The following is a 17011-nucleotide window of genomic DNA, read 5'->3' as shown; positions in this document are numbered from 1 at the left end:
TCCCTCCCTCCCTCCCATCTTTTGCTCAAGGATGGTGTCCTACCACTTGAGTCATAGCTCTATTTATGGTTTAAAATTTTTTTTATTCTCGTTAATTAAAAAAAAGAGCCTCATGGACTTTTCTGTCTGGGTTGACTTTGAAAAGTGCCTGATCCTCAGATCTTGGCCTCCTGAGTAGCTAGGATTACATTCGTGAGCCACTGGTGCTCACATGCCACCAATCAAGTACCTTTGTCCCTCAGCCATTGTCTGTGTATGTCTTGTGGGCTACCATTGCCTGCTGCTGGTGTTGATCATCGTGCCTTAATGCCTGGTGAGTTCGCCTTGAGGTGAATTTCCTTTCTTTTTTTTTAACTAGAAATAGAAATTATATATATATGTATATATATATATTTTTTTTTCCAGTCCTGGGGCTTGAACTCAGGGTCTGAGAGATGTCCCTGGCTTCTTTTTGCTCAAGGCTGGCACTCTACCACTTGAGCCACAGCACCACTTCTGGCCTTTTCTATATATGTGGTGCTGAGGAATCGAACCCAGGGCTTCATGTATACGAGGCAAGCACTCTACCACTAGAAACAATATTCTTTTAAAAATTATTTTATTTATCTATTATTATCTTCAAGTAGTTGTGTGAAGAGGTTTCAAATCAACATGTCAGGTGATGAGTAAAGGGCATCTTAATGTCACCCCTGTCATTCTACCCCATCTCTCCCTACCCCACTCATCCCCTTCACTTTCCTAGCTCCATTTTAGTATTGGTATGGTATGGTTACCCATTCTCTTTTGGAATCATCAAGGTGCAGCATAGAAACAAGACGGCAGTCACAGTACCAAATACAGGCCAGAGCCTTGCAGTACAGTCTACATCCACAAGGGAGGCGGGGACGTAGGGGGCATCACAGCTGTTTAGGACCCCCTGGGGAGCTTTGAAAACTTTCCAGTACTTTGGCCCCACCACCAGATTTCATTGGTCTGGCGTAGAGCTCCAGGCCAACCTCTTTCTAAAACTCTGCCCAAATTACTCCTTGGTGCTGATACACTGTGTCCTGTTCGGTAGTTGACACTAAGAGGTAGGAAGAGTAAGCATCCCTTCCATTTCCCAGGGTTTGTGGCTTGCCACTCAGGTGTACTGTAGGTGGCAAAACCATTTTAAAGGCTTTCTTCTTCGTTCAAGACACTGTCCCTTTTTAAAAGAATCAGTCTTGATTACATCATCATACACACAAGGAGATAATGTGACTAATTATCAAGATTGCTGGAGATCCTGAAGTGGTTGAGAAGGCCTGGGAGGAGGCTGGGAAGAGATAGAAATGGTCCAGGTAGAAAACTACAAGTAACCAGACACCAGTGGCTCATGCCTGTAATCCTAGCTACTCAGGAGGCTGTGGTCTGAGGAGCTGTGTCCAAGCCAGCCTGGGCAGGAAAGTCCACAAGATGCCTATCTCCAATTAACCACTCAAAAGCTAGAAGTAGAGGTATGGCCCAAGTGGTAGAGCACCAACCTTGAGTGAACTAGTTAGAGAGATGGTGCTCAAGTCCTGAGTTCAAGCCCCAGTGGGACATACAGAAGGGAAGGAAGGGAGGAAGGGTGAAAGAAAGAAAGGAAGGAAGGAAGGAAAGGAAGAAGGAAAGAGGAAAAAAGGAAGGAGAAAAACAAGCTTGAATATCAGGGAAAGACAGGGATGATCCTGGAGCATGCCTTACGAGTTGAATGGCACTTCAGAATCTGACTCCTCTGCACATCCCATCCTTTCAGTGTTTTTCCTGGAGTTCCAAGGCCAGCTGGGGACCATGGTTGTGATTGACTGGTTATGTCTGCCATAGGTAAACAGTAAGGAGTTGTGGTCTGTACTAAGTACATATGTTCCTTCAGAAAGAGGCACATCTCAGGAGAGGATTTCTTCTGTTGAAAATGAGAATTCAAGGGCTAGATAGGCTATAGCAACAACCCAAATCAGAATTCACTGCATTTGATCAAAGTCCTGTATTTGTCAGTTTAATAGAACCCCATAGAATATTATATTTGCATTGAAATGTAAGCATTTAATTTAATTTAGTTTATTTGAGATAGGTTCTCATTATGTAGGCCAGGCTGGGCTCCTACCAGGGATTCTGTTGCCTCAGTCTCCCGTGCTAGATTATACCATACTTTGCTCTCAGTTTAATGTTATTTTTTTAAAGTTACTTTTATGTGTGTGCTGGTACTGGGACTTGAAATCAGGGCCTTACATTTTTGCTTCACCTTTTTGTTCAAAGTTGAGCCTCTATCTAACACTTAGTTGGAGATAAGAGTTTCAGGGATTTTTCTACTCTGGCTGTTTTTTTTTTTTTGCCAGTCCTGGGGCTTGGACTCAGGGCCTGAGCACTGTCCCTGGCTTCTTCTTGCTCAAGTCTAGCACTCTGCCACTTGAGCCACAGCGCCACTTCTGGCCATTTTCTGTATATGTGGTGCTGGGGAATCGAACCCAGGGCCTTGTGTATACAAGGCAAGCACTCTTGCCACTAGGCCATATCCCCAGCCCAACTCTGGCTGTTTTTTAATATCCATCCTCAGATCTCAGCCTCCCAAACAGCAGCCACTAGCATCTGCCTCTTAGAGAACATCTGTTTTCAATGTACAGTAGAGAAAATATAAAACTGTATGCTAAGTTGTGTGAGATCTTTGCCATTGCTCTGGCAATTCTGAGTGCTTTGTATTGATACATGCATTTCATAGTTCACCACTTTGTATAGGAATGCTGGGATTTCCAGTGAGATCGATAAACTATAGAGGAAGGATTGCCCTTTACGTTGAGTCTTCCAGCCTGTGAACATGTTAGACCTCTGCAGTTATTCATGTTTTCTTTTTGTCAGGAATGCTTTATGCTTTCTAATTTGTAAGCCTCTCATACCTTTTGTCAGAAATTCATTCTCTTTTTTCCTTTATTATTATTATTGGTGCTGGTCCTAGGGCTAGATGCTGTCCCTGAGCTTCTTTTGCTCAAGCACCACATGACCCACAGCTCCACTTACAGGTTTTTTTTTTTTCCTTTCTCTTTCTTTCTTTATGTAGTTTATTGGAGATAAGTGTCTCACAGACTTTCCTTCCTGGGCTGGCTTCAAATGGTGATCTTCAGATCTGAGCCTCCCAAGTAGCTAGGATACAATCATGAGCCACTGGCATCTAGCTCAGAGATTTATTCTTACGTCTTTATTATTTTCATGGTATTGGCATTGGTAATTAAAAAAAATTAGATTCTGAAGTCCATTTTATGTATATAATGAGTTTGTGTGTTGATCTTAAGTTCTTTGCTATTATACTCAGTTGTTGATGCAAGAAGCTTTTTGTAGATTTAATCAGCTACCTAGACAATCATGCTGTCAGTAACAGGACAGTCACAGTACTTGTTGTAATGGCTTTTATTTCTTTTTCATGCCTCAATGTACTGTTCAGGATCTCAGCAACAATGTTCAATAGCAGTTTTAATTGCAGATATCTCTGCCTTGTTCCAGATGTTAAAAGGAAAGTATTTAAGCATTCATCATTAAGTGTACTGGCCGTGGGGCTCACAGAGATGTGTTCTGTCCATGTCAGGGAGGCCTTTGTATTGCTGCTTGACTCTGAGTTCTTTTCTTTTCTTTTTTGCCAGTCCTGGGCCTTGGACTCAGGGCCTGAGCACTGTCCCTGGCTTCTTTTTCCTCAAGGCTAGCACTCTGCCACTTGAGCCACAGCGCCACTTCTGGCCATTTTCTATATATGTGGTGCTGGGGAATCGAACCCAGGGTTTCATGTATACCAGGCAAGCACTCTTGCCACTAGGCCATATTCCCAGCCCCGACTCTTGAGTTCTTATCAGACACAGATACTGAATTTTGTCAGTATTCTGCATTGCTCTAGAAGCCAGTGTATTTTTGCTTATTAAATTTTGATTGTGTGTGCGTGTGCGCGCGCGTGTATGTGTGTGTGTGTGTGCGTGTGTATAGTATAGCAGTATTGGAGCTAGAACTCAGGGCATGACTTTTTTTTCGGGGGGAGGGGGTACCAGTCTTGAACTCAGGACCCAGGCACTGTTCCTGAACTTTGAACTTTATGCTTGTTAGCCCTCTACCATTTGAGCCACAGCTCCATTTTCAAATTGGAGATTAGAGTCTCAGAGATTTTTTTTTTTTGCTTGCGTTGGCTTTGAACTGAGATTCTTAGATCTCAGCTTCTTGAATAGCTAAGATTACAGGTATGAGCCACCAGTGCCAGACTTTATGATGTTTTTTGAATGTCATACCAACCTTGAATTCCTGGAACAAATCTAACTTCTCATGATATATATTTTTTCTTTTTCTTTGTGAATTTTTTTATTAATTAAATTTTGTTGACAAGGTGTTAGGCAAAAGGGATACAGTTACATAAGGCAGTGAGTACATTTCTTGTGATATCTTACACCCTTGTTTTTCTTTCCCTTCCCTAGATCAAGTAGGCATATATACAATACCCAGTGTACCAAAATCATATACAGTAACCACGTGGCATACACCAAAGGAAATTCACCTAGAACTTTAAATGTAACATCAACAATAGAGTCCTCCTGTGTCCTTCTCTTGGAGTTGTTTTTGCTTATCCTCATCTTATGTGATCATATGTACATAACTGTTGAGTTACTGTGATCCACTGATAGGTCTATTCTAGACCTTTTTATGTTTAGTAGTTGTTTGGTTTTAGAAACATAATGTAAGGTCACTGACCGAAACCTGTGGAAATACCATTTGAAAAGAAGTTTTTTGTTTCACAGACCTGGTCTCTACTGTTCCCCCACCCACCCACCATAACAGTCATATATCAAGGAGACCATGCCCCTTTGTTCTCTGTGTTCTAGGCTTATCTCGCTTAACATTATTTGTTCAAGTTCTGACCATTTCCCTGTGAATACCAATATTTTATCATTTCTAATCACTATGTAGTATTCCATTGTGTATAGGTACCACATTTTTTGGATCCGTTCATCTGTAGTGGGGCATCTGGGTTGTTTCCATATTTTGGCTATTGTGAATTGTGCAGCGATAAACATGGATGTGCAGATGTCTTTATGATATCCTGAGACCTGTTGTTCAGGATAGATGCCTAGGAGTGGTATGGCTGGGTCATAGGGTATGTCTATGCTGAGCTTTTTTTTTTTTTTTTTTTTTTGGCCAGTCCTGGGCCTTGGACTCAGGGCCTGAGCACTGTCCCTGGCTTCTTTTTGCTCAAGGCTAGCACTCTGCCACTTGAGCCACAGAGCCACTTCTGGCCGTTTTCTGTATATGTGGTGCTGGGGAATCGAACCCAGGGCTTCATTTATACGAGGCAAGCACTCTTGCCACTAGGCCATATCCCCAGCCCTATGCTGAGCTTTTTGAGGAACCTTCATGCTGTTCTCCAAAGTGGTTGTACTAATTTGCACTCCCACCAACAGTGGAGAAGGGCTTCTCTTTCCCCACATCCCCTCCAGCATTTGTTGTTGCTGAGTTCAGAATATAGGCCATTCTAACTGGAGTGAGGTTCTCATGATATATTATACCATGAGTTATACAGGTTATATAGGATAAGCCGTGGATTATTTGGAATTGTGTTATTTAATTTGCAGATATTGGGGAACTATCTAGATATTTATTTCCTAATTTAGTCCTCATCTTGTCCAGGGAACATATTTTTAGTAGGATTTGAATTCTTTGGGGTTTATTTTGACTAATAATGTCCTCAGTGTGGTTTACATTGGTAAACACTCCATACTTGAAAATAATGTGTACTCTGTTGCTATTGAGTCAAATGTTCTTTAAATGTTTATTAGGTCAATGTGTTTCACAGTGTTGTTCAAATCTTTTATGTTTCTATTTTCTGACTAAGGGATTGATGGAGGGGGGCCTTAGGTTTCCAGGGCTGTCAAAATAAAATGCCACAGGCAAGGTGACTTAAACAACAGAAATTCATTCAGTGAAATTCATACAGAAATTCATAGAGTGAATTTCATACAGTGAAGTTTATACAGAAATTCATAGAATGCTGGCAGGACTCCCCAAGCCATGATATGGACATTCTTGATGAATTGATCCCTTGATCATTGAAAAATGTTTTTGTATTATCCTTGGTAATAGTTATTCTAAAGTATTTATTGTCTTATATTAATCTAGGTACTACAAGCTCCCTTTAGTTAATACCACTGTGGTGGTATATTGTTTTGTAGTATTTACCTTTTCTTTTAAAATTACGATCTGATAGTCTCTACCTTTTTTTTGTTTTGTTTTGTTTTGGTATTGGTTCTGGGGCTTGAACTCAAGGCTTGGGCACTGTCCTTGAGTTTTTGTGCACAAGGCTAGTGGTCTACCACTTGAGCCACAGCTCTACTTCCAGTGTGTTGGTGATTACTTGGAGATAAGAGACTCATGGACTTTCCTTCCAGGGCTGGGTTTGAACCATGACCCTCAAATCTCAGTCTCTTTGAGTAGCTAGGATTACAGGTGTGAGCTACCGGTGCCTGGCCTACATTTTCTTTTAATGAAAAACTTCATTTATCCTAATATTTTGTCTCCTGAATATGATGCCGCATATTTTTTCTTTTTAAATAATTTTATTATTAGGTTGGAACAATTTGGTTTTCATGTGCCTTGGTGTAGTTACTGCTAACTTCTTTTTTTTTTTTTTTCTTTTTTTTTTTTGCCAGTCCTGGGCCTTGGACTCAGGGCCTGAGCACTGTCCCTGGCTTCTTTTTGCTCAAGGCTAGCACTCTGCCACTTGAGCCGCAGCGCCACTTCTGGCCATTTTCTGTATATGTGGTGCTGGGGAATCGAACCTAGGGCTTCATGTATACGAGGCAAGCGCTCTTGCCACTAGGCCACATCCCCAGCCCCTAACTTCTTATTTTAAAAATCTGTTGGAATTCTTGGCCTTATATGTTTACAAGTTTCTCCCTATCTTTTGGAGAAGTTTTGGCCAATAATTTTTCAATTATCTTTACCTTCTTCCTCTTTAGGCACCCAGAATGCTTGGATAATATGCTCTTAAAATCCTCCCTCAGTTCCTGATGCTCTAGGATTCCTGTGTCTCTGTGCTTTAATTTTTGGAAGTTTGTATTATGATATCTTTGATTTCATTCTCTTACTCTCTTTCTATACTGGGGCTTGAACTCAAGGTTGGCACTCTTCCACTGAAGCTATGTTCCTAACACTAGTTTTTTGCTGGCTAAATGGAAGCAAGGTAGCACAGATTTTCTTGCCTGGGCTGTTTTGAACCATGATTCTTAGATCTCAGCCTCTTGAGCAACCAGGATTACAGGCGTGATTACAGGTGTCTTGCCCACACTTCTGTATTTTCCAGTATGGCCAGTAATCATGTCCAGTGTATTATTTTTTCACCTGAGACTTTTGCTTTCCTTCAGTGGATATTTGATGTTTCTATATTTTCCAGGATATGCCTTTTGTACACATACAGTGCAGTTGTACTGACTCTGTGACTGTTCTTGTCTCCTCATTCTCAGATCCCAGTCATTTCTGGATTCATTTCAATGGATTATTCTCCATGTGGGTTTTGTTTCCTTGTCTCCTTGAGTGCCTTATAATTTTTGACTGACTGCCAGACATGTGTTTAGTTGTGTTTGGATGCTGAAAATTTTGTGTATTGCTACTGGTCCTCTCTAGAGCTTTATTCTGGAATGCTGTTTTGTTACTTGGAAACAGTTTACAGTTCCTTTTGGGTAGAGCTTTTCAGATAGGGAGGGTAAGGCAAGAACAGTATTCCGTCTGGGCTATTCTTTCTCATAGCTTAGGTAAGCTCCTTCTGGGTTTTCTGAGAACTACTGGGTTTTGTGATGTTCTGGTCTGACTGTGGAAACAGGCCCTATCCCCAGCTCTCTGTGCATGTCAGGCACTGACACCTCTGATCCTGTTTGGTGGTTCTTTTCTTACCTTGCCTCTTGCCTCTTATTGCCTCTTATCTCTTGTGTCTCTCTGTGTCTGTTTCCCCTCTGCTCAATACTGAGATGAACATTTGAGATTGTCTTTGTGCAGATTTTTTTTTTTGTCAGTCCTAGGGCTTGAACTCAGGGCCTGGTTGCTGCCCCTGAGCTTTTGTGCTCAAGGCTAGTGCTCTACCACTTTGAGCCACAGTGCCACTTCCAGTTTTCTGGGGTTAAGTGGAGGTAAGAGTCTCACAGCGTTGGAACCGAGATCCTCAGATCTCAGCCTCCTGAGTAGCTAGGATTGTAGGCATGAGCCACCAGTGCTTGGCCTTTGTACAGATCTTAAGGATCCTTGGACTTGTGCAGATTCTATCTAGCAAATTCACCTTGCCTTTTCAACCCAGGTTGTACACTGGGCTCTGCCTGTTTACTTCTTTCCTCCAGGCAACCTAGAAATATCTCTTAAGGAAGCTAACAGGGGAGGGCAGGGGAGCAGCCAATCATGGGATTCATGTTTGTTTGTTTGTTTGTTCCCCTTCTCCAGTATGGCTATATGTCCTTAACGCCCCGTACACATTCTAGGGGATTCATGGTCAGGCAGTGTGCTTGCCATGTGCAGACCGAGGGCACCATGGCGTCGCTAGGTGGGGGGATTTTTCAGCTCCGTTATGATCTGATGAGTCCGCCCTCTGTGAGCTGAGCTGTGGAACAGGGATCCTCATCGCCACTCTTCATCTCCTGCGTCAGCACGCTCAACACCATGTGCAGTCTTCACGTTTTGGGGGGACCTGTTTGGTTAGTTCAGGCAGGAGATCAATTCTGTTTCCAGCACTACATCTGTATCAGAAATGGAAGATCCTGTCGATTTACACACTACACACACACACACCATACACATATGTGCACCATGCACACATGTGTACGTGCACACTCCCCATACACACGCACCCCTCCCCCCATGAACACATCCTTTCCCTCTCCCTCTTTGGGCCTCTCCCTATCCCTCTGATGTTCTCCCTCTCCCTCTCCCTCTCCTCCTTTGAGGCTCTCTCTCTCCCTCTCCTCCCCTGTCCTTCTCCTCCCCCTTTCTCTTTCCCCCTTCACAGTGCTTAATATTGTTTGTTTGTTTGTTTATTTATTTTGGCCAGTCCTGGGGCTGGGACTCAGGCCTGAGCACTGTCCCTGGCTTCTTTTTGCTCAAGGCTAGCACTCTGCCAACTTGAGCCACAGCGCCACTTCTGGCCTTTTGTATATATGTGGTGCTGAGGAATCGAACTCAGCAACCTTAACACTGTTTTAACTCATCTTCAAGACCGAATTGACAACATCTCAGGATTGCCATTTTATTCATATACTTTTTACCCATCCCTCTGTAGGTCTTTAGTGAGTACAATGTAAAAACGTGAAGCACTCAGCATAATGAGGCTAGCCACATGTCCCCCACGTAGACACCATCCTGAGTAACCCCTTCTTCACCAGGCCTTTACCTGCTGCTTGCAGTGAGGATGAGCCCCAGAGGGAACCATTGCTGCTTGTGTTAATGGAGATAAACTTGCTTGCTCGTGAGCATCTTAAGCAGTACCACTAGATGTTCCTGTATCTTGGGGCTTGACCTCAGGACCTTGTGCTCTTCCTTGCTTTGCTTACTCACAGCTGGTGCTTGGCTACTTGAGCCACGCTCATAGCCTGGCATTTTGCTAGTTAGTTCGAAATAGCTGTCTAAAAGATTTGTCTTCCTTGACTGGCTTTGAACTATGATGGGAATCTTAGGCTCTTAAGTAGGTGGGATTACATGTGGGAGCCACCAGCACCTGGCATGGGCACTTTAGATATGGCTGTCATAACTTTATTGTATATTGGAGTGGCATTGCTGCATAACAGGGTAGGTGTATGTTTGCATTTACAAGCTGTTTGTCAAAGTTGTTGTATGTTTTTGTTAGCTTGCTGTCTTTTCAGTTATTCAGTTATTCAGTTAGGTGCATAATGGCCTCAATGGATGTGTGCTGACATGCATGCGTGTGGCTAGCGTTGATCACTAGGCACAGATCAGCAAGTAGGCATAAGGCTGGTATTTGGTTTCCAATGCAAATTGAATTAGAAAAGGTCATCAGATATAGTCATGAGCCCAGCCTTTACAGATGTGAATTTAGTGGGTAAGTAGTTAATTTCTTCTCAGTCTTAATGCTTGCCAGATTGCTTGTGTGTCTCAGTAGTCTTACACTGTCTGATCTGCAGAAAAGGTATGGCTTGGAAGGACTCCCAATTTAATGGTAATTTTGTGTTATCTTTGAACACTTTGAGGGGAAAATTGGTTAGCTTCCCTGTTAGCTGGTCATTTCTTCTAGAAGAAAGAGCATGAAGATATTGGCAGTGTGAACTAGATACAGGTGGCTCACTTCTGTGATCCTAGCTAGTCAGGAGGCTGAGATCTGAGAATCCATATTCTAAACTAGTCCAGGCAGGTAAATCAGTGAGACTTTTCTCTCCAGTTATGCAGCAAGAGGTGGGAAATGGAAGTGTAGTTCAAGTGGTGGAGTGCCAGCTTTGGGTGTAAAAGGTAAGCGAAAGCCAGAGGCACTGAGTTCAAGTACCAGTATACACACACACACACACACACACACAATATTTTGGAAATGTGCATAAGGGTTGCTTTGTCATGGGAGTAGAAGATGTAAGCCACAAGTGTGGATGAAAGCATATTATCACCTAGGCTGCAGGACTAATGTCGTGTCACTCAGCGCTGCGGGATAGAGAGTGAGCTGCTCACAGGGACTCCAGGGACTCCAGGATCACAGACTCCTGACTGGTGGTGACCTGGCTCACCTTGGGAATTGCAGCTTGGGGGTGGGGTGGGGATGGATTCTCTTTCTCTGTTTCCTGGTTTTGTGTGTGTGTGTGTGTGTGTGCGTGCGCGCGCGCGCGCATGAGCGTGTATAAATTCTACCTGATTTATTATCTCCTGAGAGGGAAAAGAAAAAAGAGAAAAAAAACACAGCATGATTTGAAGTGTTGACAGTTTCTTCCTTGACTTTTGTAGGCTGTAGAACTGACTGCCAGTCTTCACAGTTTTAAGAAAAAAGCCTTTAAGAAATCCAAAGCCTGCGGCGTCTGCAAACAAATCATTGAAGGTCAAGGGATTTCATGCAGAGGTAAGTCCTCCCTTCTGATTCTCCTCGCACTGCCTAAGTGGAAGCCAAACAAGCAAATAGCAAAAGTGATAACACTCCTTTGGGAGTTGCCAAAATTTAAATAGTGGAATTTCCCTCTTCTGCCTCCATGCACCCCTCCACCTGTACTTGCGGGAACTTATATATTTACAGAGGTATGTGCCCAAAAAATTTTTCCAGTACCAGAGCTACTCTGATGGGGGAGGAAACAGTTATTGGCAATTTGTGATTTGTTCTCTGGTTTCTCTCTCTCTCTCTGGCTAGTCCTGGGGCTTAAACTCAGGGCCTGGGCGCTGTCCCTGAGCCTCTCTGTACTCAAGGCTAGAGCTCTACCCCTTGAGCCACAGCACCACTTCTGTCTTTTTCTGAGTAGTTTATTGAAGACAAAAGTCTCACTGACTTTTTCTTCCCAGATTGGCTTTGAACCACCATCCTCAGATCTCAGCCTCCTGAGCAGCTAGGATTAGGCATGAGCCCCCAGTCCCCAGCGATGTCTGGCTGTTCCATAGTGTCCTTCCTTCACTTAATTCAGCTGGACTTTCTGATCTATTGATGAAGTTATTTGTTCCTCAGAGTTAGGGTTGATTTTATGATGTGGCCCTTTTCAGCCTGTTTTATACAGCATCGCTACTGTCCTTAAAGCCACCAGCTTGGCTTCTTGATTCCTTCACACATCCTGTAGTTGATGCAGCTTTCAATTATGTTGTATGTACATTGCAGAATGGGTGTGTGTCTGGGCAGGTGGGGTGGCACACAGTGGAGGCTGTTATCCACTCCCTCCTGGGCTTTAAAAATAATTTATTGTTATCTCTTTTTGTGCTGGTACTAGAGTTTGAACTCAGGGCCTTGCATCTTGCTTAGTTGTTTTCTTCAAGGTTGGCATTCTCTACCACTTGAGCCACACCTCTACTTCCAGCTTTTTCCTGGTTAATTGGGGGATTAGGATCTCGTGGACTTTCCTGCCCAGACTGGCTCTGAACCAGGATCCTCAGACTTCAGCCTCCTGAGTAGCTAGGATTACAAGTGTACACCACTGGAACCCAGCTTTTTCTTAGTCTTTTGAGATGGGATCCTGCTGTGTATAGCTTGGGCTGACTTTGAACTTGTACCCAGCTTCTCCAGTGCTGTGATACCGGGCATGTACTACCATGCCCAGCAATGCTTTGGTGAAAGCCTGCAGTACTGGTGGTGGGATTTTGTAGCTTGGGACTTCTTGGTTTCTTCCTTGTACTATCTCATTGCTTTGGCATAGTGGTTTCTTCCTTGTACTACCTCGCTGCTTTGGCATAGACAGGGAGGTACACAGCTGTTAGGCTTCGGTGGGATGGGCATCCAACCCAAAGCCCCTCTGGGTTTCTTGGAGCCCTTTCAATGTGGAAAGATGTGCCGGGCTGGCAAGTTGCTTGCTTCTCTCTTCTCTGAAAGCATCTTCATGCTTGGTGCTGAGGGATGTGCTTGTGAACAGGTGCACCATACCCACTGCTGCTTCTCTTTCTCTCTGCTTCCTATGAGCTAACACTTTCCAATCTAAGTTCTGAGGGGTCTCCCCCCACGTCCAGGCCTCCAGGTACCCCTCCAACCAGGATGCTTAGGCATCCACCTCTACCTGAACCTCTAGGTGTTTCTTCCCACCCTCAGCATACTACATGCCCGTGTGTGTGTGTGTGTGTGTGTGTGTGTGTGTGTGTGTGTGTGTGTGTGTGTGGACTTGAACTTAAGACCTCACACTCTCCTTCAGCTTTTTCACTTCTGTCTGGCACTCTACTTACTACTTGAGACATATCTCTTCTTCTGTCTTTTTGCTGGTTAATTGGATATAACAGTCTCATGGATTTGCCCAGGGATGGCTACAATACTCAGATACTCAGCCTTCTAGATAGCTAGGGTTAAAGCAAGGGCCATCAGAATGCAGCTAGGTTCCTATCTTTTTCCTGAGTCCTGCAGGACTAGAGTACTCCTCCATTTTCTGCTTTGGCAGATCCTCATGTGATCCATCAAGGCTTTTGGTGAGGGAGTGTCCTCAGCCCTGGCAGTGATGGGGAAGACTGAGGTGGACTCAAAGGGCTCACCTCCAGAGGTGGGCTGTTCCTCACTGAGTGGGCAGGGGTTGCCTTGAGGGGCTTGATTTGAGAGCAGGGGATGTGCTGTGAAGAAAGCTAGTCAGTCACCCTCTCCAGTCCTGATGGAAGAAGAAAGGAGCTGAGAAGAGGTGGCATCCAGGACAGGGACCTTTGGTTGTCCAGTAGTGACCCTGTGAGGAGGGGACTTCATTGGTGTTTCAGGAGGGCATGTATGTATACTCCTGTGGCTTGAACTCAGGGCCTTGAACTCCCTTAGCTCTTTTGTGCAAGGCAAGCACTCTACCACTTGGACCACATCTCTACTTCTAGCCTTTTGGAGGTAAGAGTCTCCCACACTTTTCTGCCTGGTTTGGTTTTGATCTTTGTATAGTTAGGATTACAGATGTGATTCACTGGTATCCAGCCTCACTGACCTTTGTGGCTGTGACCTCTGGGGTACCCCAGGGCTGAGTCCATCCAGAAGTTACACGTGGGGGGCTCTCTGGGGAATCCACTCAGGTCCACATCTGGGTCTCTTGTCTACTCCCAGACAATGGGTGTGGCATTGGGTGATTCCAACCTTTCTGGCCTGTGTTTTCAAACAGTTCTGCATGAGAACCTGGTCACTGTGGGGTCTGTGGCTGGTGTTATAAATTTGGCCTCCAAGAACCACTGGAGTTACAATGATAGACACGAAAATAAAGAATTGTCTCAGCAAGGCCACATTTTCATCTGCAGAAGGATGCACACACCTTCAGCCAAAAATCTGGCACTGGCAACCACATGGAGCAGGCTGTCTGCAATGATATTTATCCCTAGTGCAGCAGGCCCCGCCCCTGTGCTTGGATTGGTTGAGCTCTGTCATAGTCTGCTTGTGATTGGCTAGTTTGAGTAGGGTAACGTATTTAAATGTGATTTTGAAATAAGATGAACAGTTAGTTCACAAGTAATCTCAAATGAGACCCACATCCTCTGCTCTTTCTTTTTTGTCTTTCTTTTTTTCTTTTGCCAGTCCTGGGGCTTGAACTCAGGGCCTGGGCACTATCTCTGAGCTCCTTTTGCTCAGCACTCTACCACTTGAGTCACAGTGCCACTTCCAGCTTTTTCTGTTTATGTGGTACTGAGGAATCAACCCCAGGGCTTCATGCATGTTAGGCAAGCACTCTGCCACTAAGCCACAATCCCAGCCCCCCTATGCTGTTTCTTGAACAGCATGTTTTAATTCAATCTTGGAAAAACAAAAAAACCAGTTTAAGACAAAAAACTTACATTTTACAAATCCTTTCTTATCCCAAGGCAGTTCCTATTTTGCTTGTTAATAAGAGCCAAGATACCAACCAAGGCAAGAACTTTTTTGTTTTGCCAGTCCTGGGCCTTGGACTCAGAGCCCCAGCACTGTCCCTGGCTTCTTTTTGCTCAAGGCTAGCATGCTGCCACTTGAGCCACAGCGCCACTTCTGGCCGTTTTCTATATATGTGGTGCTGGGGAATTGAACCGAGAGCTTCATGTATACGAGGCAAGCACTCTTGCCACTAGGCCATATCCCCAGCCCCCCAAGGCAAGAACTTTTAAGACTTTTTTTTTTTCACACCAATCACCAGTTATTCCTGTGTGCAGTGAGTCTTTGTCCACCCTCAGGGGCTGCAGGCACAGCCAGCTCCTCCAGGAATACAGAGAGGGCAAGGGCGCTGTTTGTGCATATTGTAATCCTTGAGTTCAAGGAATATTCCTATTTTGTGAATGTACCTGGGGCCCACACCTGTAATCTTAGCTACTCAGGAGGCTGAGATCTGAAGATCCTGGTTCAAAGCCAGTCCCAGCAGGAAAGTCTATGAGACTTTTGTCTCCAATTAACCAGAATAAAAAAGAAAACTCCTATTTTAGGATTTGAAATTCGTGGGTGTGAAAATAAAGAGAAGGAACGTCATGCTTGAAAGGATCACAGGCTTCCACGTGAAATGAGGTCTTGGAGCAGCTCTGGGTATGCTGTGTTCTGTCTGACGTGGGGACAAGCGTGTGACTGAAGATCATAGGGTACATACAGGATGGGGCTTGGATCTGCCCTTGACCCACAAGTGCTGAGTCTTCTAGCATAGGCTAAATGCAGAGAGTCCAGGGCAGATGAGGCTTCAGTACGGAGGGTAGGAGCCTTGCAGCCAGCTTTGGGGATCTCAGCTTGGTTGCTGGTGTTGGAGTTACTTCTGATTGTCCGATGGACACGTGCTGGGTAGCTAAAAGCAGTTCGTACTAGTTTCAAGCTGAATAGAGCCAGTGGAAGAGCTTTTTGGGAGAGCCCTGATGTTGGATCCAGGGGTAGCTGGGAGTCACCTTTTTTCTTGGCACAGCACCTCCCATGGCTGGGTGTGTATTGCTCTCTGTCCTGTGCAGTCTGTCTTGTTTCTGCACTCTCATCATACTGCTCCTTTGGATTCCACAGACTTGGTTTTATGGCATTTTTAATAGGTGGGATGTGAAATGTTAGAATGGGTTGGGGAGCTTCTCACAGTGGTATGCATGTGGTTGTATGTGCCTGTGTGTGATGTGAGTACACACAGGTGTATGTGTGTGTATCTGTGGTTTTGTGTACCTGAGTGTGTGCAGGTGGGGTTGTGTGTGCATGCATGGTTGTGTGTTTCTGAGTATGTGAGTGTATGCAGGTGTGATTGTGACTGTGCATGAATAGCATGTATGCATGGTGGTTTGTATGGAATGCATTGTGCGTAATTGTGTGTTCATAAATGTTAGATGAGTGTTTGCATCACTGGCTGCTGTATGTGTGCGTGTGTGTGCAAGAGTTGCTTAGGGAGATTCCATGGGGTTGCATCTCCAGGACTCAGGGAACTTGGTGACTCCTGCTCTCTCTGTTCACAAACTCTGTTAGCTAGAGACAGACTGAGTTGCTGCAGGAGCTTTTAGTTCTTGAAAAGAGAAAAGAGGGACTGGACAGTGTTCTGTGTGAAGATTATTTTTTGCTAGCTGTCACTCATTTGTTAAAGAAGGTAGTGCAGGATGTGCCACGCTCCTGTCTCAGTATCCATGCACTTAGAAAAGCAAAGACCAAGAACAGAACAGGTGGCTCAGCCTTTAAACGCTTTTATTTTAAATTCAGAATCTTTGAATGCAGAGGTCTGTCTGTGTGTATGGTATGTGCCTTGGCAGCAAAGTCCTCACAAGACTCTTATCTCCAATTAACAACCCCTCCCCCCAAGAAAAAAAAGCCAGAAGTGGGCCTGTGCCCAAGTGGTTGAGCACTAGCCTTGGGCAAAAATGCTCAGAAACATAGCTCAGGCTCTGGGATATATTGTTTTTTGTTTTGTTTTTTTGCCAGTCTTGGGGCTTGAACTCAGGGCCTGAGCACTGTTCCTGGCTTCTTTTCTTGCTCAAGGCTAGCACTCTACCTACCACTTGAGCCACAGCGCCACTTCCGGCCTTTTCTATATATGTGGTGCTGAGGAATGGAACCCAGGGCTTCATGTATATGAGGTGAACACTTTACCACTAGGCCATATTCCCAGCCAGAGCTCAGGCTCTGGATTCAAGCCCCTGGGCCTGCACAGAAAGAGAGGAGGGGGGAGGGAGGTTAAGAAAAGGAAAGAAAAGAAAGGAAAAGGAAAGAGATTGTTGTTATCTTAGGTGGCCCTTTGACCTTGGACGAGCATGATGAGCCAAAATAAACTTCTTTATAACTTCCTCAGGCTGTGTGTAGTAGGTGGGAGGCTGGGCTTGCATTAGCATTAGCAGAGGTGAGGCATGAGCAGGGGCGGTGACTCCTGGAAGGTGGGAGATCCAGATGGCCTCTGATTGGCTGTTGAGCAGCCTGCTTGCTGGGCAGGCCAAAGCCTTGTGCTGGGCTGTTGGGCAGTCTGTTTCCTGGTATTCTAAG

At 44.6% G+C, this 17011-nt stretch overlaps 1 protein-coding gene across 6 annotated transcripts in view; it reads left to right on the top strand.

The window, feature by feature from the left end:
* Window positions 1-17011, top strand: part of Tns3 (tensin 3) — a 204685-nt gene that overhangs the window by 23967 nt on the left and 163707 nt on the right. For all 6 annotated transcript variants that reach the window (XM_048339393.1, XM_048339395.1, XM_048339394.1 and 3 more), the window contains exon 2: window positions 10939-11050. Coding sequence is in view for 3 of the 6 variants with exons in the window: in XM_048339392.1 (XP_048195349.1) it covers window positions 10939-11050 (112 nt within the window). In the remaining 3 variants the exon portion in view is untranslated. The remainder of the gene's footprint in view (window positions 1-10938; window positions 11051-17011) is intronic.

The sequence above is a fragment of the Perognathus longimembris genome, chromosome 2 (genome assembly GCF_023159225.1).
Source record: "Perognathus longimembris pacificus isolate PPM17 chromosome 2, ASM2315922v1, whole genome shotgun sequence".
NCBI lineage: Eukaryota > Metazoa > Chordata > Mammalia > Rodentia > Heteromyidae > Perognathus > Perognathus longimembris.
Note: the sequence above shows the minus strand (reverse complement) of the source record. Positions and strands in the feature narration are given on the sequence as shown.